The sequence below is a fragment of the Lytechinus variegatus genome, chromosome 12 (genome assembly GCF_018143015.1).
Source record: "Lytechinus variegatus isolate NC3 chromosome 12, Lvar_3.0, whole genome shotgun sequence".
Classification (NCBI taxonomy): Eukaryota; Metazoa; Echinodermata; class Echinoidea; order Temnopleuroida; family Toxopneustidae; genus Lytechinus; species Lytechinus variegatus.
The window spans coordinates 4,426,392-4,453,054 of NC_054751.1; the positions used below are offsets into that span (position 1 = coordinate 4,426,392).

General features: G+C 36.0%; 1 protein-coding gene across 2 annotated transcripts; it reads left to right on the plus strand.

Annotated features, from left to right (window-relative positions):
* Positions 1-2,211: 2,211 nt before the first annotated feature.
* LOC121425180 (mitochondrial proton/calcium exchanger protein-like) lies at positions 2,212-24,548 on the plus strand. Of its 2 annotated transcripts, none has more exons than XM_041621183.1 (15): positions 2,212-2,410; positions 5,168-5,240; positions 6,740-7,265; positions 8,266-8,409; positions 10,256-10,408; positions 11,397-11,600; positions 13,093-13,212; positions 15,035-15,166; positions 16,027-16,188; positions 17,079-17,180; positions 17,628-17,753; positions 18,550-18,636; positions 19,559-19,749; positions 21,464-21,605; positions 22,405-24,548. In XM_041621183.1, the coding sequence occupies exons 1-15, from the start codon at positions 2,323-2,325 to the stop codon at positions 22,576-22,578; spliced, it is 2,424 nt and encodes an 807-aa protein (XP_041477117.1). In that variant the 5' UTR covers positions 2,212-2,322; the 3' UTR covers positions 22,579-24,548. The 2 variants fall into 2 exon arrangements, with proteins under 2 accessions (XP_041477117.1, XP_041477118.1); XM_041621184.1 differs by having other exon boundaries at positions 5,177-5,240.
* Positions 24,549-26,663: the final 2,115 nt, after the last annotated feature.

Genomic DNA, 26,663 nt, shown 5'->3' on the forward strand with positions numbered 1-26,663 from the left:
ATCATCACCATCATCTTCATCACCATCATCTTCATCACCATCATCTTCATCACCATCAGCTTCATCACGATCATCTTCATCACCATCATCATCACCATCATTTATGATCACAATAATCATCATCATCATAATCACAGTCATCATCAACATCATCTTCATCACCATCATCATCACCATCATCATCTTCATCACCATCATCATCACCATCATCATCATTATCATCATCATCATCATAATCACAATCATCATCAACATCATCTTCATCACCATCATCATCACCATCATCATATTCATCACCATCATCATCATCACCATGCATCATCATCATTATCATCATCATCATCACCATCATCATCACCATCATCATCTTCATCACCATCATCATCATCATCACCATCACCATCATCATCACCATCATCATCATCACCATCGTCATCATTATCAACATCACCCAAGTTCCATTTATTATCTCATTGTCATCACATGGGGTCCGTTGCATAAAACCTATGCCATAAAAACTCTAGCAAATAAACAAAATTATGGCATTTAAACTTATACATTAAAAAAAACTAGGGCAAAAGTTTTATGCAACGGGTTCATGGTGTTTGAAAGTTATACACGATAACAGAAAAAAAGAGAAAATTCTTCAATATATTTTTATAAAAAAAAACGTTGTTTTATTTACAATTACTGAATTATAATATGTCTGTAAGAATTGTTTCTTCTTCAATTCCAAATTATTTATAACTTTTCATTTTTAATTTCCACCATGATTTTCATGTCAGAAGACGATGATGATGATGAAGAAGAAGATGATGATGATGATGATGACGTGATTAGTGATGATGCGGGACCGTCATGATGATAATTGTGATGATGATGATCGGATGCTAATTAATTATGATACTAGCGATTAAAATGATTCAATACCCTAGTCTGCAAGGACAGACTCGTATTTGACGCTTTAAGCAAAACCAGGACTAGAATAAAGACGACGCAAAGGCTGTATCTGTAGAACCAGCCACAGTTCATAGTGAGTCTAGTCTCACTGCTTCAGACTATGCATTATGCAATATGCGAACTGCAAACCAATGGTCTGTACCTGCAGACTATCAATACCCCCCCCAAAAAAAAAAAAATAAATAAATAAAAATACGACACCCCGGCCGTTTCACTGGGTACCAAAAGCCTTTCCGACACGTTGATAAAAACTCAGGGATTTTCATCATTTCAATCACAATTTGGATTGACTATTAATATTCATCTTTGATATACCAAAAGTACAGTCACCAATAATTTTTCACGAACCGACTATTGCTTGACATGAAGGAATTTCCGTCTTTAAGGCCCTTTTCATTGATGTGTTGTATGACTTCTTCTTCTTCTCTTCTTCTCCTTCTTCTTCTTCTTCTTCTTCTCCTTCTCCTTCTTCTTCTTCTCCTCGTCCTCCTCCTCCTTCTTCTTCTTCTTCTTCTTCTTCTTCAATTCGACAGTGATCTATTTATAATACAGATAAATGTACCAAGGTCATCGGTGATAGAGTGACCCACTATTCTTGAACCATGTCGATGGTCTTTTGTGTATGGTGTAGACTATTATTTCATACATGTTATGAGATTTTCAGCGAGATCGATTAGTTAATCAGATAGAACAGGTGTAAAAAGTTTAAAACAACAAAAATAAGATAAAATATTTTATATTATCGTCTATTCTGCTATTTTTATGGTCTTATTGTTATCATTTAGGCGACAAAATTTGCATTACAAATTACGTCATTAGCAGAATCATAAATCAAGTACGAATACGAAGACTAATCTGGAGGTCAAAAGTGGGTCGAAGGTTTCCTAATCATTCACTGTGCACATGCTATGTAATTCCCGTTGTCGTGACTCACCGGTGATCGGAGCAGAAAAATGTTCTTTTGACTAGGGAATGTTTATTTATTCTATTCGTCGACGGCAATACCATCCTTAATGGAATCATATTTGTTTTTGAAAGAATACAAGGGTATAGTTCATCGAATCGTGCTTGATTATTGGGCAAATTTAGGATATTTTTCACCGGTTACGGAACATCCGAGGCGAAACTGACGATTGGTATCCCCAGCGCGCAGGCGTGGAACAACTAGCACCGCACCGTACGAAGGCGAGCTCTCTTCAAAATCGAGGTCGAGTTTATGTGATGAACTGAACCTATTTTCCGGTTGAATTCCTAGGATATACGATTACGTTGTTGATGAAGATCGTAGGACGAAAACATAAAAAGAAGGGCTTGTTTTGATTATAGACTAACGTGGTTTAACTTAATAAAACTTCATAAAAAATGTCTGGGATTTGCAGGTTGTTGATTCTGCCAAGCAGAATTTCTCGGTCAGCTCTCGGTGTCGCTCTTCGAGGAGATATTACATCAGGTATAGCCTCGCCATCAATATTATTTAACCAAAGGTCGAACTTTTTAATCTGTGTTAACTTAATCTTTCTAGTTAGAATTGCATTATCAGGATTGCTCATTACAAATTTATAATAGATCTAGGCCCTAGATCTATTCTAGGACTAGCTACATTGATTTTTCTTTAAAGGAGAATGAAACCATTGGAACAACTTCAACAAGATAGCTTGTGTGAAAACAGAAAAATCAAAGAAACAGATCAACAAAAGTTTGAGAAAAATCGGACAATAAATGAGAAAGTTATGAGCATTTAAATATTGCAATCACTAATGCTATGGAGATCCTCCCATTGGCAATGCTACAAGGATGTGTGATGTCACTGATGAACAACTCTCCCCATTAGTTTAGTATATATTTCACTTGAAATTTGAATTGCCTCTTTTATCACATCTATCCATAGATCATGTGTTCTGGTTCCCCTGTGTTCTTTCTACATGAGGGCATGTAATACATATTTTTTAAAAGTACATCATGGATAAAGAGTTTGTATCATCATAAGAAAAAGCAAAAAGAGACATTTTGAGGGTATTTTATAGTCCACCAAAAGGAAAGTTGTTCATCAGTGACATCACACATCCTTGTCGCATTGCCAATGGAAGGATCTCCATAGCATTAGTGATTGCAATATTTAAATGCTCATAACTTTCCCATTTATTGTCCGATTTTTCTCAAACTTTCTTTATTCTTATTCTTTGATTTTTCTGTTTCTACACAAGCCTATTTGTTCCAAAGGTTTCATTCCCCTTGAATTCCAACTTTTTTAGGCCTTGTCCCACTCATTCGTTTATTATGAGGTTATGATGTCTTTGACCTTGACACTTAAAAGTTTGGAATGAAAATGGACAAGTTTCATTGACAGGCTTACCTTTAGAATCCAATCATTGTCATGTGATATAATGTCTCTTCTTCCTGTCTTGTGTGTGTGATGCCTTATTCTAACATTCATATTTATGACATTGGTTATTGGATTGTAAAGACTGAAGTTACTCCCTACAAATTATTGAGCAAAATTATTTAATCAAGAGTAGATCTTATCTAGATCTACAGATTTATTTCAAATAAATGACTAATTTTTGCTTAAAATGGAAATTGATCTGTTGTAATTGGTCATGTGTTGATTGGGCCAGATTGTAACCTTTTTTTTTATTGTAATTCACATCAAAAAAGTTTTTTTTTTTTTTTTGGGGGGGAATCTCTTTTGCTAATCAGAATCACAATTCTTTGACTTGCTGTTGAATCCAGAGATTAATAGATTCAGTCTGTTTTCTTGCTAAAACAATTATTAGTGAGGTGGAGAATTGTGACTGGTAGTGTACGATCACTAGCTAATCAAAAACATTCTACCTCAAAAAGCAGGGATGATCATGATGGTAACCCAGGGAACTCCCGCCCGCTACACGGGCGGGAGCCCAGGACCTTGCATGTAATTGACCATACTCACCTGACTAGCGTGAAGTATGGTCAAAATAATTCTCCAAATAAAAATAGTTAAAACAGAAATCAAGCACTTTCCACGATTATATGGATGAAGGTCTAATGAGTGGCAGTTTCCTGACATCTGGGCACAAACTGGAACCTCAAAAAAACGAAAAGTTCTCTGAACTTCTCTCCTACCCCCGTCTCGATCGGCCATTTTTGTTATGAATCGTAACAAAATGGCCGATCGAGACTGGGGTAGGAGGAGAGAACTTTTCGGTTTTTTGAGGTTCCAGTTTGTGCCCAGATGTCAGGAAACTGCCACTCGTTAGACCTTCATCCACATAATCGTGGTAAGTGCTTGATTTCTGTTTTGACTATTTATTCGGAGAATTATTTTGACCATACTTCATGCTAGTCAGGTGAGTATGGAATTACACGTAAGGTCCTGGGCTCCCGCCCGCGTAGCAGGCAGGAGTTCCCTGGGTTAGGATGATGGAAATAGTCAAACTAGGCCGGTATACTTGTGATTCCCGACTCAAGTCAAGAGGCTGCTGGAGAAAATCTCCCATAGTCGTAGACTTCCTCTCCATCCCTGCCAAATATGTTTTAAATCTTTGGTACTGTTCTGAAGTTGAATACGTGTGGAATTATAACTTTATCTGTGATAATAATATGAATAATTCATAATTAAGTAATAACGATAACGTAGAGGTGTTGTGGCTTGGTGGATAAGTCTCCGGACTTTGAACCACAAGGTCCGAGGTTCAAATCCTACTCCAGCACTCGCATCCTTTGGCAATGCGTTGATCTACATTTGCCACTCTCCACCCAGGTGTAGTAAATGGGTACCCGGTAGGAAGGAATTTCATGATTGCTCGAGCGTCCGATCAAGGTAGCCGTGCTAAAGCCGGGGTAATAAAAATGTGTAAGATAGTCAGGCATGCACACATATACGAAAATGTGATGTAAATCATATAATAACATAAACAGGAATGTGGGTTCATGAGTCTCCGTCCACCTATTGCATATTCATGACGGCATTGCTAAAACTTTTTTCACAAAGTATTGCTTTCTTTGAATTAAAATATTTGTTGTTAGATTTTGATGAAATTTTCAGCGTTTTGCTTAGTTAATTTTACTCGTAGTCCCTGGACTACCCCTTTAGCAAACAAGAGATAAAAGTAAGTGTAGATAGAAGATTTGAGCAAGTTGCATTCAGAAAAATAAAACTTCAGTTTGAATGTTTTTCTCTTTACATGTAGTTGGATTATTTTGATTGATTCTTTTTCTCTTCATGAAGGGCTGATAGTAACGTCACATCAAGACTACAGCCATGGATTATCACACAGAGGGAATGCCAGGAAATGCAACAGGTATAGATAATGATAACATTTATTTCATGATAAAGTTGACTAAATTCCACATGTATGTAGGTGTTGACTGGGTATGAAAATAACAGTAATAAAACTTATGATGTTATAGTAATGATAATTGATAATGATGATGATGATGTTGATTATGATGATGAAACTTGAACATTAATCAATTATCAGTGAACATCCTGCATGAGTTTCAGGTCACAGGACCAAGGTTAATGAACTTTGGCTGTGTTGGGGGTATTTGTTGAATTGCCATCATAACTTTGAAAGTTCATGGATCTAGTGAACATAAGGGTACCAGTAATCAAGTTAAGTATCACTGATTCACGGATCACCTTGGACATGCCTTTGGTCACACGATCAAGGTCAAATGTCATTTAGGATCAATGAACAGTGTATTTTTCATATGAATGGTGTTTTTTTTTGTGAATGATTATTCTATAGTTTTTGTCTCACCTGCGAAGCAAAGTGAGACTATAGGCGCCGCTTTTCCGACGGCGGCGGCAGCGTCAACATCAAATCTTAACCTGAGGTTAAGTTTTTGAAATGACGTCATAACTTAGAAAGTATATGGACCTAGTTCATGAAACTTGGACATAAGGTTAATCAAGTATCACTGAACATCCTGAATGAGTTTCACGTCACATGACCAAGGTCAAAGGTCATTTAGGGTCAATGAACTTTGGCCGAATTGGGGATATCTGTTGAATTCCCATCATAACTTTGAAAGTTTATGGATCTGATTCATGAAACTTGGACATAATAGTAATCAAGCATCACTGAAAATTTTGTGCAAGTTTCAGGTCTCATGATTAAGGTCAAAGGTCATTTAGGGTCAATGAACTTTGGCCGAATCAGGGGTATCTGTTGAATTACCATCATAACTTTGAAAGTTTATTGGTCTGGTTCATTAAACTTGGACATTAGAGTAATCAAGTATCACTGAACATCCTGTGCGCGTTTCAGGTCACATGACCAAGGTCAAATGTCAATGAACTTTGGCCGAATTGGGTGTATCTGTTGAATTACCATCATAACTTTGAAAGTTTATGGATCTGATTCATGAAACTTGTACATAAGAGTAATCAAGTATCTCTGAACATCCTGTTCGAGTTTCAGGTCACATGATCAAGGTCAAAGGTCATGTAAGGTCAATGAACTTTGGCCATGTTGGGGTTTTTTGTTGAATAACCATCACATCTCTGTAAGTTTATTGGTCTAGTTCATTAAAAGTGGACATAAGAGTAACCATGTATCACTGAACATCTTGTGCGAGTTAGAGTAGTATTCAAAGTCAGCACTGCTGCTATATTGAACCGCGTGATGCAGGTGAGACGGCCAGAGGCATTCCACTTGTTTTCAAAGTCAGCACGGCTGCTATGTTTAATCGCGTAATGCAGGTGAGACTGCCAGAGGTGTTCCACTTGTTAGTCAATTGCCGTTTGCTCTCAGCATTAATCTGACTCTCAATTTTCATTTCATCCTCCTCTTAGGCATTTATCAAGTAATTGCAATAAATGGCCGTCCAGAGACCACCTATCCCAAAGATTTCCAACATCAACAGAGAATAGGACTACATGTATATCACCATTCCATCTATCACATATATCCCAAGACTCTATTCTAAATGGGCCAACACTTTTAGAACCTCAACATGTCTATGCACAAGTCATCAGTATACGTAACTTGCACGGGTCCTCTCGGTTGTACGACCTGGCCGACCCGGAGTCAAAGGTGGAGAGGACTGTGAAAGCCTTGAAGGATAAGAAGAAAGAGAAGGAGAGACATGTGGAGAAGGTGGAAGGAGATACGAGGGAAGCGAAGCTGGAAGACATGGGGGCCCCGCCCCGACCGGAAGTGATCCTGGTGCCGAAGAAACCCATAATGGTTCGGATTAAGGATGAGGTGATGCACTATGTCAATGGCTTCCGGCTGTTTGGAGTGGACCTTAAGATTGCTATGCGTCACCTGTGGGCTGTTCTGAATGGAGGTAGTTTGACTAGGAGAGAGTACAGACAGGTAAGTTTATGTCTAATACCTCGGTCACATTTGCTCTATGGCGGCCGTACGGTGAATCGAAAAACAGCCGTTTTAACATTTTTTGTACCAACTGCATATAGGTGGTTTGAATGAAGCTGCTGTTTTCGACTCACCGTTTAGCCGCCGAAGAGCAAATGTGACCGAGGTATAACTTACCAATTGTGCCTGAATTGGTGTTTTAAATGTACTTACAGGAAATCCGCCTAAGTCAAATCTTTTGGGATCACCTTAATCCATATATCTTACAAGAAATTTAACTTAGCAGAGCGATATTATACAACACATGTTTTTGCATTATTTTGTCTGAAAATTGCTTTGACTTTAATCAGCAAATGTTATGACTTATAATAGAAGGTCGACTTCTTATTTGCAAGTTTAACTGTACTAAAAAATATACTTTTTGTGCGTACATGTACTATACAATCTGAATGACTTGCTGGACACTGAACCTCTTTTTTCTTTTTACTTTTGCCCAATAAATGTGAAGATTTTAGTGTAATGCCTCGGCCATAATGGTGGAACTGACTCCAAACCGACTGATGGCGTGTTATTGGAATAGCTTTGGACGGTTAGGGGAGTGATTCATGAAAGGACTTATCAGATATTTTATTTATATCTGACAAGTCCTGTTTCATCTGACAGTTATGATAGAAATAATGCCTCTAAGCCAATCAAAATCAAGGAAAGATCAGATCCGACAACTTGACCGAGATAAATGTGGATGGAACACTTTCCTGGGGAGCAATTCATAAAAGGACTTGTCAGACGTTTTATTTGACAGTTACCATAGTAACAGTGCCTCTCGGCCAATCAGAATTAAGGAAAGATGTCAGATCTGACAACTTGTCGGACAAATATGTGGATGAAACACTCCCCTGAGTCCATACCCAACCCATTCCTTTAACGAGTTTCGATTATACCATTCCTATTGCTTTCAATGAATAATGATGCATCTGATGATGTTCTCTTCTCGATGCAGTTCACGCGTACTGCCTCCGATCTGTTCCGCCTTGTTCCTTTCTCTGTTTTCATCATCGTACCGTTCATGGAGTTCCTTCTTCCAGTTGCCCTGAAGCTCTTCCCAAACATGCTGCCAAGCCATTTTGAAACTAAATCGAAGAAGGTAGGGTCAAACTTAGGGTGGTATTTTTGTTCACACTATGTTGTACTCTGTCTGGTTTATCATAATATTCATGTACAGTATCTCAGGAATATATGTTATCCTGATGGATGAAATTATTATTTATTTATGAGTGTAGATATAGAGGTATCTCACCACTGATGGAGGTCCATGTACCTCACCACTGCATTTGCTGCTTCTCTGATGGTTTATTCTGATCCTACTTAAACAGTGCGTCCCACAGAAAAAGAAACCTGTTTTCAGAGCTAGATTTCACAATTATTACACGTTTTTACTATGAAATTGATACTTATCTTTGATACTCATCTTTAATATGAGACCAACAGCTTAGCAAATCATTCACACATGGCAGATTGCAAACAATAAATATTGAGGCCCATCAGAAACAATTTGTGCTGAGAATCACATGTTAATCTGAATCCACTCTCATTTCAGGGATCAGTGAGAGAAACTTAACAAAGAATACAAAATAAATGCTAATGAGCCTGTCGTCGAATAAGCACGGTTGTCGTAATCACAAACCAATCTTGTTCAATCTTTCTGCGCAACCTGATTTTAACATTAAAATTTCAAACTCGTCTAGCTCATTAATGTGTGAAGTGTTCGTCACATATTAGGTATCAAAATGTAGAGGAATAATTTAATTGTATGATAATGTAAACAAAATATAATTAATTTGTCTTTGAAGTAAAAAGGTGTGGGAATCCTGGGGCGGTATTCTGAACATTGTCTTTTCTCCATTTTTTATCTTATCTCAGAGATATGACAAAATCGGTATTCTGGTGGATGTCTTAACTTTTGTCACAAATATTGTCATAAATTTTGTCTCTTCTCTTTAGCGCACAGCAAAAATACGCGGCTTGAAATGCGCGTAATCCTTTTATACAAGCAAAAGATATGACAAAAGTTATGACAGGGGGGTAGCAGTCATAAATTTTGTCATATCTTTTAGTACCAAATATCCCGATACCCTGCCGACTGAATGTCAAGCAAACAATTATATTATTTAGATTAGATTGTGGTATTAGTTTCACTCATCTTCCATGACAATTTTCAAAATTATTTTTTCATGCTACAATTAGTTAGGCCCTACATATTTATTCCTCCTTTTTTTCTGTTTTCCTTACTTTTATACTTCTCCTCTAAAATTCTTCACAGCTCCCTGTCTCTCTTTGTAATTAAGCGCATCAATATACGCGTAGTTGCGCGATGCAAGCAACTGTTTGGGGGATATGCCCTACTTGCCACGGGGCTTTCCTATTGGCTAGAAGGGCTCCAACTGGGAACTAACGATGATTTTAATTGGTTTGCTCCGAAAAGATGGGTGGGAACTTTGAGAGATATGACAGGGAAAAGACAATGTTCAGAATACCGATTTGTGACAATCATAGCGGTGTCATATCTCGGAGAGAAATGACAAAATTTATGACAAAAGTTATGACAGAGTTACAGAATGGCACCCCTGGTGTCCTTTTTTATAGGATGCACTGGATTGTTAATGTTCATTAACCATTCTATTAACATCATTATATGAAAATAATTTGTTTATAAAAGCCTTATATCTGTTATATCCAGTCCTCCATATTAGTATTTTTATACATTATAATACAGTTTGTATACTGAACAAAAAATCCCAACCTTTTCCATAAAGGGCCAGTATTTCATTCATTTCATGTGGTCTTTACACAAAGTTTCATTTATAAATTTTTTTTTTTTCTAAATAAATTTGTAAATATTTTACCAGTTATTAAGTGAGGCTTAATACATATTTATTAATGCTTTCTTGTGCAAATCTTAATGATGGATTTTACTTGTGATTATATTACAGGAAAAGCGTTTGAAGAAAGAATTGAAACTGAAGCTTGAGATGGCCAAATTCTTGCAGGATACCATCGAGGAGACAGCACTTCAGTCCAAGAGAACCCAGAAAGGAGATACTGCACAAGAGAGTGCACTCCAGTTCAAAAACTTCATGGATAAGGTAGTCAAGTTACTTCAGTCACAAGCATAAGCTCTATTTCGGCATTGAAATCAGCAACTGAAACATATCATGTGACTAAAGATCAATACTGGTCGTTATGTCCAAAACTCTTGGCTCATGTTTTATAGAATTCTAATGCGCAATTTTTACAATATTGATTTTATGATATCCTAAATGAAATGGGACTTCGAAGTAAACATTTTCATATTATGCCTTCATAGGCTTATGCTTATGACGGTTCCAAGACATTTGCTCTGGCGATAATTGTTCCGCTCAAAATTCCACACTAAAATACCACTAATCGAATGACCAACTTTAGTCCTGGGTTTAACACTATACCCTACCCTAAACCTTACGTAAAACCCTATTTCAACCCTAAACCCTACATCTTAGATGAAATTAAGCTCAGAGCAATTGTAGCAGGAGCAAATGTTGTGTCACCACTTGTGACACATGCTGTAAATACTGTGTTTGGTTTGAATTCTCATGAATGTATGACAAGTTCCCCCAAGTCTGTGCAGTCCCCTTGTCTGCCCACAAGCATGTCTGCGCAATTCCAGTAAAAGAAGATGGGCAAGGAACACAAACTTAACACATGCAACATATAGACAGATATTCATTAAAAATCCGACTCAAATTAGTGGAAAAAATAATGAATTACGGGCATTTCATGTGACGGCCTCAAAATGCAGCCTCATCAAAATACCCAAATCATGTGCAAAGTAAATGGGTGCGCAGACATGGGGTACCATTTTTTTTCAAACTGAAAATGACTGCCCGAGGTTTTTTCCAAGAAAATCCTATATTTCTTTCAAATTTTTATGAGATATTTGGTACACTTACTCATAATAATATAAGGAATTTTATTAACTTAAAGATTTTGTGAAATGAAAAGAAATTTATGTTAAATCTTAGCTCAAATCATTAGGTGTGCAGACTTGGGGGACCACCATCATTTAAAGTGCTCTAATTTATTTTTCATTGGCAGATCCGAGAGACTGGAGAACAGGCTAGTAACGAGGAGATCATGAAGTACTCTAAACTCTTTGAAGATGAGCTTACACTTGACAATCTCTCCCATGACCAGCTGAGGGCGCTAAATAGGTTACTACAGCTACCCTCCATCGGAACGAACAACATTCTCAGATTTCAACTCAGAATGCAACTCAGGACGTTGATGGCTGATGACAAGGTATATTCCATCTTTGAATTTGATACTAACCAAGTATTTACTATGAAAATAAACTTTAAGCTATAAAGCTACCATATTACGAGCATTCACATTCAGAAGATGTATTTTGAAATTTTTATTTTGGCAATGGGTTTTACTTAGCATGATTCTGTAACAAAATAAAATATATGTCACAAATTCCAGATTGTATTATGTCTTAATTGCAGAAATTAAATGTAAAAAAACAGATTATTTCAACTAAAACCATTGAGCTTGCAGATTGAATGTTACATATACACTATTACGTTTAATTTTGCAAAAGGTGGAATCTATCAAAAACCTTTTTCTGGTATTGAGTCAATATGTTTTCTTGAAGTTTAAATGCCTCCAGAGAAATTGTCTGTAAAAATAATGTTGTTTGAGTAAATGTCAGAATAAGCTGAACATTTAAACTGCTGTAAAATAAATTGTTAGGCTCATTCAAATCACTAGTTAAATATAAAGCCCGGTATCAGGGTAGGAACCTACTGGCCTGTTGATCACGAGCCTTTGGCTTAAAAACTGAAGAACAAATATTTTAGAGGAATACACCATGGTTACAGGCTGCAAATATGAATATTTGACCAACTTTAGGTGGTTGTTTCATGAAACTGTAAGTTAAGAGCGACTTAAAGAATGACTGGTGAACCTTTCTTACGCGCTTAACGATCACCAATGAACATTTCATGATGAATGTCATTTACCACAAGAAAGGATCTCCAGATGTTCGTAAAGTGACTCTTAAAGGTATTGTTTAACTTTGTGAGCAGCTGATTAAAAAAATTCTTAAACCAAGATGAAACATGTGTACAAGTGCATGTATTAGAACTAATAAACCCTGAAAACAACCATTATTGAGAATGAAAAGCTAAAACTACAAGGCAAACCCTGATTTTGTAAATAGGCATCTTATAGACACCTAAATAGTACACATAAGTGTATGGGATGAAATTAAGATGGTGTTTCCGGTCACTTTATATTTCAATTTTTGAAGCACTAAATAATTATTTTCGAACGCAATTTTTTCTGGGCTTCATTTTTGTAACATATCACAGACACAGGTGACAAGTGTGACCTTCTAGCTCAGATTTTTAAAAGTCAAACCAATGTTGACCAATCACTTTAACTTACAAAAAGCTTTATGAAACAGCCCCATAGGGCCAGACTGAAATGAAGCATTTCTTTGAATACTATGTGTTTTTTTTTCAGAGTTTCAACTCTTTGCACACCAAATTAAATTTTGAAGGATAATAATGACAATTGTTTCCATGTTTTTTTCTTCGAGATTTCCATATTGTATGATTATTTTATAGATGTTATCCAAGAACTATCGCTTTTTAATAGCTTTTCTAATTTGAAGGGAGTTGAGAAAACTAATTATTATGATTGTTAAATGCAATTGTACCAATGTACAAATTGCAACATCAGCGTGCAAAGGGTTAAGCAAATACATGTATATTCCTTTCTCATACAGATGATCAAGAAGGAAGGTGTAGATTCCTTGACTCAGAGTGAATTACAAGCAGCTTGCCAAGCCAGGGGTATGAGAGCTCTTGGGGTGTCTACAGAGAGACTTAAATCACAACTTTCACAGGTAACAAAGCTTTAATCTACATTAACTTATATTTCCAAAAATGCTTTTTAAAAAAAGTTTTAGCATGAATTTAGTTATACAGTTGTGCCCACAAGTTAGTGAACCTCACCACAAAATGCACTCCTTCATGCCGAGTGTTGAATGTAGATGACAACAGTACAATGTTCGGTGATCAAAGAGAAACAAACTTTATTGAATGTATTATTTTATTACCTGAATTCACAATTACATATAAAAAAATTTGGCAGAACTTGAGCACTTTATATTTGTTCATTTTCTGATGGGGTTATCACTAACTTTTGTGCACCACTACAACTCTACTGCTGAACAATCCCATTGAAATTTTCACATAATATTCACGTCCTCCAATTTCTATTGTATCATCTTTTGGGCAGAAAGTCCTTTTATCTCGAATTTGATAGAAAATTATTTTATGGGTCAAGTAAACCATGTCTGAATGCTATCTCTCCGAAATCTATGCCTTGAAAATAGCCACTACAGTGTGTTCTACAATAGAACAGTTCTGGCTGTCGATCTAATTTTCTCAAGTCATAAAAACCTACTAAATCACTCTGCTTCATTTGGGAGTATCTGTATCGAAATATAGAATACCTCTCAAATATCCTAATATTGATTTAACGATATAATACAATGTAATCGGAAATAAAATCATCACATAATAATGATGATCATATTCTGTTCTCCTATATAGCACATATCATGTTCTAATTGAATGTCTCTATGGCCTGAACTCTATGTATTCTGAACTCTGGTTTAAATTAAACTCTGGGGGTGTTGCATAGCACTGTTCGGCAAGACTTTACGCACAGTTATGCAAGACTTTACGCACAACTGGTGACCTTTTTTGAGCCACGTATGTAGCTCACTTAGCACCTCAAGATCATGTTCCAGTGGTGCGTTAAGTTGTGCGTAACTTTACGAACAGCTATATGAAACACCCATCTGGTCCCAGTAACACAAATGTTTGCAATCAATCGCTAAATACCAATGACCATTAAAGATCATCGTTGCATGCGCACTCTGTTTAAAATACTGACCAGGAACCAATCAGTGCGGTTTGTTACGGAGCTTTGGTCTATAGTTTGGGTTTAACTATGGAAAGCCAACTATGACATAAATCTTTAACAATTCAGGTTTGATTTATCTGCTCATCATTTACTCAGGCCATTTATAAATGTCTGGGATTAATAACTGAACCAGTTTTCTTCGCCATTGTAGCATGATGAAAGTGCATAGTGAACATAAGAAATATGCTGTGTTAAAAAAAAATTGACATTTTTTTTAGCTTCCCCTAATTTTAGGACAGAGTTTAGACCATGGCCTTGGTTAAACCAGATTTCAGAATACGGGCCTGTGGGTTTATAAATGATTTTCTTACCTTGCTTTAGCTTGACAGCCTTTTACAGTGCACAAGCATTTGAAGGACCAACTATCTAGAAATACAAGATTGGTTTTCCCTATTGAAATATGTTTTATAAGGACATGTTCATAAAGCCAATTTATACAAGCAGTTGTGCTTTCTTTGACACCTGCACATGTTATATATCTCTTAATGTCAATGATTTGTATATATATATGTATTTTTAACTGTGGAAATAAAATTTGAATTGAATTGAAGTCAAACCTGCTCATTAAGATTCCTTTTTTTTGTCTCTCTTGAGCAATCTTAACATACAGGTTTAACTAATAATACAGTGTATGATGCAGTGATGATGTAATAATGATGTAATTATATGATATTATTAGATGCTGACATGGACAATGTAACTATGTGCTTGACATAATTTTGTTTCATTAATAGTGGCTTGAGCTTCACATTGATGAGCAGATCCCGACATCTCTTCTGCTTTTATCAAGAGCCCTTTACTTACCAGAGCACTTATCAACTGGAGATCAATTGGTTGCTACCATCGCTTCCCTGCCACCTGAAACGGTAAGATTCCACCTGTCAGCATCCGGGCCATGTTGAATCATAATAATTATTATAGTATTAGTAACTTTGCCATTCAATGGTAACTACAATGGTAATAATACTAATCAATCATTAAGGATTTCATGGAAGGTATCATTGAATGGCAGTGTTACTATACAGCAGGGAAATGAAAACTCTCATAAAATATGGAAGTCTGGATGTCAATTAACAATTTCAATAAACAAATCCCTTCCATCTATATGTTTTAGTTAATTAAGACATTATAGTAGAGCTTAGTAACAATGGCTGAAAAGGCTGAATCTGAGGGGTGATTTGATAAAATATTTCAACCTTATGTAACTAACTCTGGCCTACAATTACACTTTAGAATCTGCTCATTATATGATAATTTGATAACATAACATTTTTTGATATGACATAAAAAAACAAATCATTTCAGAATAATTCCACATATAAAGGGGTCAGATAAGTATTCTATCATGGCGTTAATGAAGGTTCATTTATCTTTGATACATTTGTTACTGAACTTGGGTTTAAATTAAACCCTGGTTTAAAGTTGTGGTTTTAACTATGGAGAGCCAATAGGAGCACAAATCCTTAACAGTACACATTCAATTTATTAACTCATATGACACCCAAATTGTTCATAATTGTTTGGGAATGATAACTAAAGCACTTTTCTACATTATGAAAGCAAAAGGAAACGAAATAGTAAACATAAGAAATATACAATATAAACAGAATGTTAGAACTTTTTGCTCTCCATAATTTTAGCACAGAGTTAGACCGTGGTCTAAGTTAAACCGTACTTCAGAATAGGGACCTATGAAACTATCTCTATTATCCATCCTAATTTACAGGCGGATGAAGCTAAGGTGAAACTTGCTGAAATTGAAGGTATCAAGGTAGATAACACTGAGAGGCTTAAGATTACCAAGAAAGAAGAGGAAGAGATCAAGAAGGAGAAGGAAGAGAAGAAACTCAGGGAAGAACAAGAACTCCTGGAAATTGAAAAGAAGAAGGTAAGAAAGAACTCAAGCATTTGCATGTTATAGAATATGTTTTTAATCTGTTTGCTGATTTAAAAGACAGAAATATATGTTTCTCAATTGTTTGCAACAAACTGTTGAAAGACAATTCATTAATACTCAGGAGGGATTTGAACCCTTAACCTTTGGATTTCTGGACCTTTGTCTCTTTGCACACTTGCTTAATTACTCTCATCAGTAAATTAGTTTTGCCTAGATACCTTTACAAGTTCTTGTTCTTGTTGAATATAATTAAGTTTGCCTGTTTTGTTTCTTAATAAGCACCCGTGAAAACATGTCAAAGATAATACTTGTTGAAGGTCCTCCTTACTTTTCTATCCACCAAGTTGGTTTCAGTGCTGTTTTTAATGGAAATTTATAAATGAGGGGGGGGACTTCATGTATTCCCAATGTATGCACTGTCAAAACAACATACCTGGCTTATTGCATAACCTTTGAGTAAATAATAGTTAACCCTACATTCAAATAACCTTAGTGGGGACACAACCTTTGCTTTTACAACTCTGCTTATTTTGTAGATATAGGATTAGGGTAAGGGTTGTGGTCCAGTTTTGGTTCATAATGATGGAAATAAAGATGGTGTTATTTTATGAAGCGCAAATCCCGTCCGATCACGCTGGTCGTGCTAGCCCAGCAACATTTCATTTGTATGTACACAGGAAAACTATAAAAAAACAAATTCATGATGTGAGGGTTATGATAAGGTGTGGTTTTAGGTTTACGGTTAGGGTTTAAATTTAGGTGAATATGTGAATTTTTCATGAGAGCAATTGTCTCAAGAGCAAATGTCATTCAACCTGACACTGCATCTGTTGCCAAAGAAACTAAGTTCTGTTGGTACTATGTGGCTGTTTTGTTTACAGGCTGAGAAGTTGGAAGCAGAAGTGCTTGACATGGGTGAAGTGATGGTAGACAAGGCACCTATCCTTCAGGAGACAGCACGCGTTACAGTTGAAGAAGATCAGGTAAGACTGTGCTCTGATTATTTTTTTATGATGATTATCTTGTGTGGAGCATTGTGGCCCAGTAGGATTAGTCTTCTGACTTTGAAAAAGAGGGATATGGGTTCGAATCCCAGCCATGATGTAATTTCCTTCAGCAAGAAATTTATCCACATTGTGCTGCACTCAACCCGATGAGGTGAATGGGTACCAGGCAAGAATGTATTCCTTGAAATGCCACAGCACTGTAAAAGGCTGCATGGCAAAAGCCAGGGTAATGATATCCAATTGAGCGCATAGGGATGTATTCGGCAAAGATGATGCGCTATATATGCATGTTGGTATTATTATTATTATTATCTTTTAACTGTTTACAAATATTTATTCTTTCTTAGAAGTCAGATATAATAACCACCGCCGTCACACCTAAATTTCAATTGAGTTGGTAATAACTATTGTTTCTTTGAACAGGTGACAAAGGAAGATCTGACTGAGCTTGGTGAGGTACTGGTTGAGATTGCTAAGGAGAAGGATGCCTTGTTTGAAGAGAAGGGAGATCTAGAGGAACTCAAGGAGGACGTAGAGGAGTATAAGGAGGTAAGACATGGGATATACTTGGTTTTCTGATCAACTTCAAAGATACCAGGAAAGCGGTACTTAAGGGTGATATGTTGAGAGTGTAGTTGAGTATTTCTTTAGTATAGTATGAGTATGGCTGAGTATATTTGAGAATGGTATGAGTGTGTTTGAGTAAAGTTGAGTATGTATGGTTGAATATGATTTAATATTGTTGAGTATGGTTGAGTACGATTGACTATGGTTGAGTTTAGTATCAGTACGATACGAGTATGGTGTGAGTATAGTTGAGCATGGTATGGCTGAATATGGTTGAATATGGTTTAGTATAGTCAAGTATGATATGAGTGTGGTATGAGTATATTTGAGTATGGTAATGGTATAATTGTGTATGGATTAGTATAGTATCAGTATGATATGAATATAGTCAAGTATGGTTCAGTGTGGTTGAGTATAGATGGGTTTGGTTTAGTCTGGTCGAGTATGATATGAGTATGGTACGACTATAATCAAGTGTGGTCGAGTATAGTATTAAGAGTATGGTACGAGTTTGACATGAATATATTTTGAGTGGGTATGAGCATGGTATTTGTATGGTGGAGTTTAGTTGAGTATAGTAATAAGTATGGTTGAGTAATGAGATTCAGATTTAAACTGATGACCTCTTCTTACATGTAAATGTGAGATACTTTAACAATTTTTTTGATCTCTTGTGATCTTTATCATTACTTTTTTTCATGTTTGAAAAGCTGAATGAATATTATGAAATTTGTCTAAAATCATGTAATTATCCTTGGTGTATTGTTTTTTTTTGCAGGATCTGGAGGACTTGAGAAGAGAAACAGAAGATGTTGACATGCCAGATCTTACTGAGTCAAAGTCATCTGTCAGGCTAGGAAAACAGGTGAGACCAAAATCCCTGAATACCTCATTACATAATCCTAAAATATTCATCACTCACAAATTTAGTGATGGAATGGCTATGTTATCCCAATTTCCTTCCAGTGACTACCTGATTTGACAATGGAATAGAGAGGATGGAAAATGACCGCGTATATTGCAGGGTGTATAGGACTAGTCTGATTGCCAGAATGAAAAAGAATTCTTTTGAGTATCTGATATCTGGCATTAATCTTGAGATGAGTTTGATTAAACACTGAATGGGGATAATGTTTAAAAAATAACCTAGTAATTTTTGGAAAAATATCAAGGCCCTGTCTCATCGCTCCGTGCTAGCCTTGCGGGTAACTATTTTTGCTACCCGCAATGACAGTATCTTGCATGCATCTCACACGCAGTTGACTGCAGAAGCATACACAAGTCTGATTTGCATGCAGATAAGTTTTGAACATGCTCGAAAGTTTGTTGCGGGCAATCACGGGCAAAGCTTGCACAGAACAATGAACTCGACATTAGTACAGACTCCTTAGGGCACATGTTTGTCAGATAAGAATGTTTATAAGTGTGCTTCAGTTCTCCCAGTGTAGGTTGATTGTATTATGGGCAGCTTATGGAAAATCGTCTCTGAGTACATGAACTTATTAAAGAATGAATAAAAGCAATGTTTTGGGTTACAAGAGATTAGAAATAATGATATTAGTACAGATTCCTTGACGTATGTATGTCGGATCAAACAAAAGTATGCTTGACTTTTCTCCCTGTATAGGATGATTGTATGATGGACAGGTTACGAATGATCATCTTTGAGAACATGAACTTATCAAAGAATGAATAATAGTAATGTTATGAATTACAAGAGATTAGAAGTAATATGCGTGCATATTCCTCAGATCAAATAAAAGTATGCTTGACTTCTCCTTGTGTAGGTTGATCGTATGATGGGCAGGTTGGAGAAGATTGTCTCGGAGCTGGAGGAGCAGAGGACAGCACTCCAGGAGGAGCATGCGGAGATGAAGGAGAATCTGGAGACCAAGAGGAAAGTCATGGATGAAGGAGACAACTCCGAAGAGGAGAAGGAGGCCTGGGAGCAACTCAAGCAGAGGGTCACTAAAAAGAAGTAAGAAAAGACCAGGGCCACATCTTACAAAGAGTAACAATTGATCCAATCAATCACAACTCTTATCAGTGTCATAGTTTTTGTCTCACCTGCGAAGCAGAGTGAGACTATAGGCGCCGCTTTTCTGGCGGCGGTGGCGTCAACATCAAATCTTAACCTGAGGTCAAGTTTTTGAAATGATGTCATAACTTAGAAAGTATATGGACCTAGTTAATAAAACTTTGCCATAAGGTTAATCAAGTATTTCTGAACATCCTATTAGAGTTTCATGTCACATGACCAAGGTCAAAGGTCATTTAGGGTCAATGAACTTAGACCATGTTGGAGGAATCAACATCGAAATCTTAACCTGAGGTTAAGTTTTTGAAATGTCATCATAACTTAGAAAATATATGGATCTAGTTCATGAAACTTGGACATAAGGTTAATCAAGTATCACTGAACATCCTGCATGAGTTTCACGTCACATGACCAAGGTCAAAGGTCATTTAGGGTCAATGAACTTTGGCCGAATTGGGGATATCTGTTGAATTCCCATCATAACTTTGAAAGTTTATGGATCTGATTCATGAAACTTGGACATAATAGTAATCAAGCATCACTGAACATTTTGTGCAAGTTTCAGGTCTCATGATTAAGGTCAAAGTTATTTAGGGTCAATGAACTTTGGCTGAATCGGGGGTATCTGTTGAATTACCATCATAACTTTGAAAGTTTATTGGTCTAGTTCATTAAACTTGGACATTAGAGTAATCAAGTATCACTGAACATCCTGTGCGCGTTTCAGGTCACATGACCAAGGTCAAAGGTCAATGAACTTTGGCCGAAAGGGTATATCTGTTGAATTACCATCATAACTTTGAAAGTTTATGGATCTGATTCATGAAACTTGTACATAAGAGTAATCAAGTATCACTGAACATCCTGTTTGAGTTTCAGGTCACATGATCAAGGTCAAAGGTCATGTAAGGTCAATGAACTTTGGCCATGTTGGGGTTTTTTGTTGAATAACCATCACATCTCTGTAAGTTTATTGGTCTAGTTCATAAAAAGTGGACATAAGAGTAACCATGTATCACTGAACACCTTGTGCGAGTTAGAGTATTATTCAAAGTCAGCACTGCTGCTATATTGAACCGAGTGATGCAGGTGAGACAGCCAGAGGCATTCTACTTGTTTCTACAGGAAAGTTACAAAATGACCTTTGTAAACAAAGAAGATCACACCAAATTGTCAAAAAATCAATGAATTTATGGATGTACATTCATATCTAGAATTTTTTTTTGATAAACATGCACTTTATATGTTGACTTTGCTGGCTTTCCATAGTTGCGATTGTAAGACGGCCCCTGGGGTCCATTTTTTGCAGAACTTGGAAGTCTTGGGTTTGCAGACATCCTATATCTGAAGTAATGACATTGAAATGGGTTTTTTTTTTGGGGGGGATGGGAGCATTTTATATCTCTGGAGCATGATGAAAAACACCAACAGCACTAGTTTGGTAGGAATCAATTCAACAGAGTCCTCTGGTGTAATTCGAGCGGTGAACCTATTGTTTGGGGGCGGGGGGGGGTGAACTATTTTATCCCCCCTCCCCCACTTGAATAGTATGACCTCACAAATGGGCTCCACTGAAGTCAATGTAACATTTTTCAGGTTTTAAAGAGCTGCTCTCTAGAACAATATTAAGTATAATTCTAAATTTGACTTACAGGAAGAATCTGATCCGTGTGGATGAGCTGATAGATGCTATGCGTAAGTTTGGCAAGGTGTCTGATGAAGATAAACTGCAGCGTATTGCCGAGGTTCTTGATGAGGATCATGATGGTGCTATACAAGTTCAGGAAGTACTCAGGGTGAGTTTATCTGCTCGCGAAGCATACACCCCCCACACACTCACTCGCACTCTGTCTTTCTTTGAACTGTTACAATGTCCTCATTAGCTGGTTTATATTTTCTTATTTTTATGTGTGATTTATCAATTAATATGTAGTCCAAAATGATTTTGATTACTGATTGAAATGAAATTACATGGTTATTTTTTTTACACACATACATGCATTGTTCGTTCTAATATTGCCTTTTGCATTTTAAGTTATATTTGTTTGATGAATGATAAAAAAGCAATGAAGATGGAATACCTTGCTCAAGGGCTGTTGTGCAAGATATCAAACCCTGGACGTATGCGTGTCTTGTCAGGTGCCTTAGTCCATTTAGCAAAGGTGCTTCCATTGTCTAACTCTCGCTCTTTCGGCAAACGATGTATTATTCTGATTTATTTGAAAATGAAAACATTTCATATTCCTAACTCATCGATGGTCAAAAAAGATTATAGGTTACAATACATAACTGTACCTGATCAATTGATATGGGCATTAGCAAGCAGAGTCTTATTGATGTAAAATGTGTGCTATTTTATTCAGTTGTTCATGTGTTGATATGCCAGTCATATCTCTGGAAATTATTGAGGATGCTTATGAGAACTTGGTTTGAAAATAATCTCTACATGTATTAACTTGATTAAGTTACAGTTCCATTCAAATTGATAAAAAAATCTTCATTGAATATTTTCTTTTGCGACTACCTTCACAATCTCATTCGTGTGATGAAGGCATTTCTAAAATTGACTTTTCTTTTGCCGTGTTTTTTGTCCAGGTTATTGAGACCATGGCCAAGGAGGAGATAGCCCTCAACACCAAGCAGATCGGAGAGGTGATGGATCTCTTGTCGAAGGAGGAGATCATGGAGGAGCTGGAGAAAGACGTGGAGCGGGAGGAGAAGGAGATCCTCAGGGAGAGCTCCAACTCCAAAGAAGTAGAGAAGAATTAAAGGTTGTGGGAGAAGGGGGAGAATGAGGAGATGTTTTGAGAGAGCTCCGGGGAGAGGACGAGACATAAGCGGTGTAAGAGAAGGACAAGCGTGATCTTTCGAGTGTCCTTCAAGATAGTAAAAAAGAATTGAAGGTTGTAGGAGGAGGAGAATGAGGATATTTTTTGACAGAGCTACATAGAAGAAGAGGAGAATTAAAGGGTGTAAGAGAAGGAGATCTTTTGAGAGAATTCCAAGCGAGAAAAAAAAATTAAAGGTTGTAGGAGAAGGAGATCTTTTGAGAGAGCCCCGGGAAAGGAGAAGAGAATTCAAGGATGTGAGAGTAGGAAAATGAGATCTTTTAAGAGAATTCCAAGTAAGTAAAAAAGAATCAAAGGTTGTTGGAGAAGGAGGAGAATGAGAAGGAGATCGTTTTAGAGAGCTCTGGGGTAGAAGAAGAGAATTAAAGGGTGTAAGAGGAGGAAAAGGAGATCTTTTGAGAAAATTCCAAGAGTAAAAGAATGAAAGGTTGTAGAAGGAGGAGAATGAGAAGATCTGATGAGAGAATTCCAAGATTGTAAAGGTTCTAGAACTCAATGTTATGGAAACAGGAGCTATGAAGGATACAGGAGTAAAAGGAGAAGTGTGGTCTTTCGAGAGAGATCCGACAAAGACAACAATGAAGGGTAATTTTCAAGGGAGCTCTCAAAATTTCCTATTCCATCATTGTGTAAAGCGCTGTGAAACAATGATATATTGATGAACTTATTATTGTTAAAGGTAGTGGGAGCTTTTGAGATCTTCTTAGGGACCTCTAAGGAAGTGAGAGATGGTTAGAGTGTAGGAAAATGAGAAACGATATTTTACTAGAAAGCTCTGAAGAGCTAGAGAAGATTCAATTAAAGTACCAGGGCAGAAGTAGGATATTCTTGAGAGAGCTCCAACAGCAGGATCTATAGAGATCTTTCAAGAGAGCTGTAGTAAATAAAGAAATGAATAAGAGAAGCCTATGTTCAGTTGGTCTTTCCAAAGAGCTCCAAGGTAGTAGTAGAGAAGGCTAAATGTTGAGGGAATAGGAGCTATTGAGATGATGGAAGCTCTGGCGGAGTAGTACTAGCTTGAAGCTCTTAGGAGATAGATTGTATCTAATGATTTCTTATATAGAAGGAATAGAAAAGTCCTAGGAAGCAGGAGCCACAATTCATTTCAAATTTATATTTTTTCCATCTTCACAAAATGTACTTTTTCAATAAAATCTATAAAAAATGATTTGTCATGAAAGGGTATAATCATATAAAAGATTTGTTAACAGAAGAAGGCATGATTCCCTTAAAGCAGAGCTTGTGGCGGGGATACTCATGTAACACAAATACAAATATTATTATGAAAATTATAATGATAATATCTATCTAGAAATATTCTATTCGAAGGCACACAAGAACAAGAGAGAATAAGAGAGTTTGGATTGAGTATCATGGTGCCAAGAACTTATACTGGTTGGTGGAGCTATCGATAAGATTTAGTAGTACAGGAAAAAAAATATTAAGGAAATGAAAATAGGTGCTATTTAGAAAGGCCGTTAGTGATTGCATTCCCTAACCTATATCCTAGTGAATTTTAAAGGCTTATTTTAGGATTATTCAAGAGTCAGACTTGAAACCTGTGATATCAGATAGTAGTGCTATGATGAACAGTTATTACAGATATGTTTATATGAAAAGAAAATGTGATGGTTTTGTTTAATTGCAAGATTATTCTTTCCTTTGTGGAATGTACTCTAAGAATACCTTGGGAAATGTGTTCTTGGTAGTTGGAGTCCTGCATGATATGTTTTACAAACATGTGAAATTCAGTGATGGTGTGATAGTTTAAAGAACCATTTTTCTTTTACTGAAATATTTTAGGAATAATCCTGTTCAGCTACTAATAAATTTTAATTTGTATCTAGTTTCTTTAAAAAAAAAGAAAGAATTAAAATGGTTATATTCTTACTTCTTCAAAAATGATTGTGTCATCAAAAATGAAAAAAAAAATTGATAGTGATACTGAAGTGATATGATATATATATGGTACATATATGGATATGTACCATTATCTACATGTACTCTATCAGCAATATGAATATAATAGTGAACATTTCATAAATTGTTTTAAAAAATAGTTAACAAAAATTCCTGCCCCTGCCTTAAAATGGACGGTCAACTTGTGGGAAAATGAAGACAATAATAGAAAATTTTCAATTTTTTTAGATGAATATTGCAATAAAAAATTCCATTTGCAAAGCTCTCTTCATATGCCCTTATAATATGAAAATATGATCAAGAATAGCAGAAATATTTGGGGTAGCAACATGTGGATAGTCCCATATATGCTTTTCTGTGTTCAGTGCTTGTGACTCTCAGATTTATTCTCTGATTCCATTTTTTACTCTAATATATCTCCCAGCTTTCAAATAATTTTTTGCTCTCATGTAGCTATCATCTCCCTATCGTCTAGGCAGTTTCTTCCATAATTACAATATCCTTATTTATTTCCGAAAACCCGTCATTGGAATGGATTATGAGCGAGAATGAATTGTAAGGTTTGATTTTGTTTGTTTATTATTGGCAGCTGCATAATGATTTAGTGATTGTTTTCCTGTGCACTATATTATTTTTTGTGTATAAAATATTTAAAAAGCAGTGAAATCAAATTGCCACTTGCTTATTAAAGCAATTCTGAAATATGTTCGGAATGAAATAAAGACTGTTTAGATTTCATTGCTGCAGCACACATTATTTTAATATTTTATCATTTATTTGTAAATAGTAGATATTCAGTTCATATGGGTTGTTATATGATTTTATCAGTGGCTTTGATTTATTATACCACTCTTCATTTTTGTTAGAATTTTCATGCTTTTTGTGACCTGAAACGGAATTGATTTTCAACTTAAACTAGAGGAAAGGGAATTTATCTCTGGAATTCAATTTTGCTGTGGAAAGAAACAGAATTTCCTTACATCACTTTCAGAATATTGCAATCTTTCAAAACAGATCTGAAACGATTCTTTTGCTGTATACCATGTATTCTGTGTTGAAAATGACTGAAATGAATAATGTAGGATGCAAAATACAGTACATGTGTTTATATTTTAGAGTGATTTTATTTCTTTCTCTTTTATGCATTAGAGCATTTTATGAAGCTCATTTGGAATGATTTTTCACCCCAAACTCTTTGCTTTCAGTCAATCGCATGACACAATTTTAATCTGCAGTGTAAACACTAATTAAAATTTCATGAAATGCTCCAAGACGTATGTAAGCTATGCTGCCGAACTTTGGCAAAAGGAAGCAAGTTACAAAATTATCATTTGTTGTAAATGAGCAATGCGTGTTCATCATTTACATAGACGTTAATGCAATTTAACAGCATACATGTATTTTCTTCAATATCTTTCCATAAAAGGATAATTTCTTCCCCAAATTTTGCCTGAACATGCAACATAAGAAAGGGTGTTTCAGAAACAACAGTAACTCAAATTTGACTGATGCGTCACTTGCTTGCTTTTGCCAAAGTTGAGCAGTAATGTGCCCCATTTCATTACAATTTCAAATGATGTCAATTACCTAGGGAACATTTGTATTCATTAATCTCTGGCTTTACTCAGCCTTGTCACCATGGTAGTTTACTATATTGGAAAATTTACCATATTTTGAATTCTATATTAGACAAGCCTGAAGTATTAGGTATGTTAACGGGTAACTTTGCATGATGTTAATTGTGGAATGGCTCAGTTGAATATTGAAAACTTGCCGTCAGGTTAGGATTTTATTTTTTATTTTCAATGAAAAAGATGTTTGGTCGAAGTACTTTTCCCCGAAATGCTTTCAATATAAAGTATTACTGTTCTTATAAAAAGTTCACATCATGGCCCAAGTAAGGTTATACTTTACATTTCTCTTGATACTTGATAGTGCATTTTTTTTCAGAAGATGAAAATGAAAACAGGCTTGATCATACAGCAGTCAATTCATGTGAATTACCCATATTTGGAACTTGTGGAAATTTGTAAGTTGACCAAGTTTGGGATCAAGGGTGAAATATATGATCAAATACTGTCAAAG

What these genes read in the sequence shown, in the direction of transcription:
- LOC121425180 (XM_041621183.1), top strand. Translation starts at nt 2,323, where the DNA reads ATGTCTGGGATTTGCAGGTTGTTGATTCTGCCAAGCAGAATTTCTCGG. An exon ending in CTAGGAGAGAGTACAGACAG is followed by an intron (nt 7,266 to 8,265) that starts GTAAGTTTATGT and finishes TTCTCGATGCAG; the next exon opens with TTCACGCGTACTGCCTCCGA. An exon ending in CTTCCCTGCCACCTGAAACG is followed by an intron (nt 15,167 to 16,026) that starts GTAAGATTCCAC and finishes CCTAATTTACAG; the next exon opens with GCGGATGAAGCTAAGGTGAA.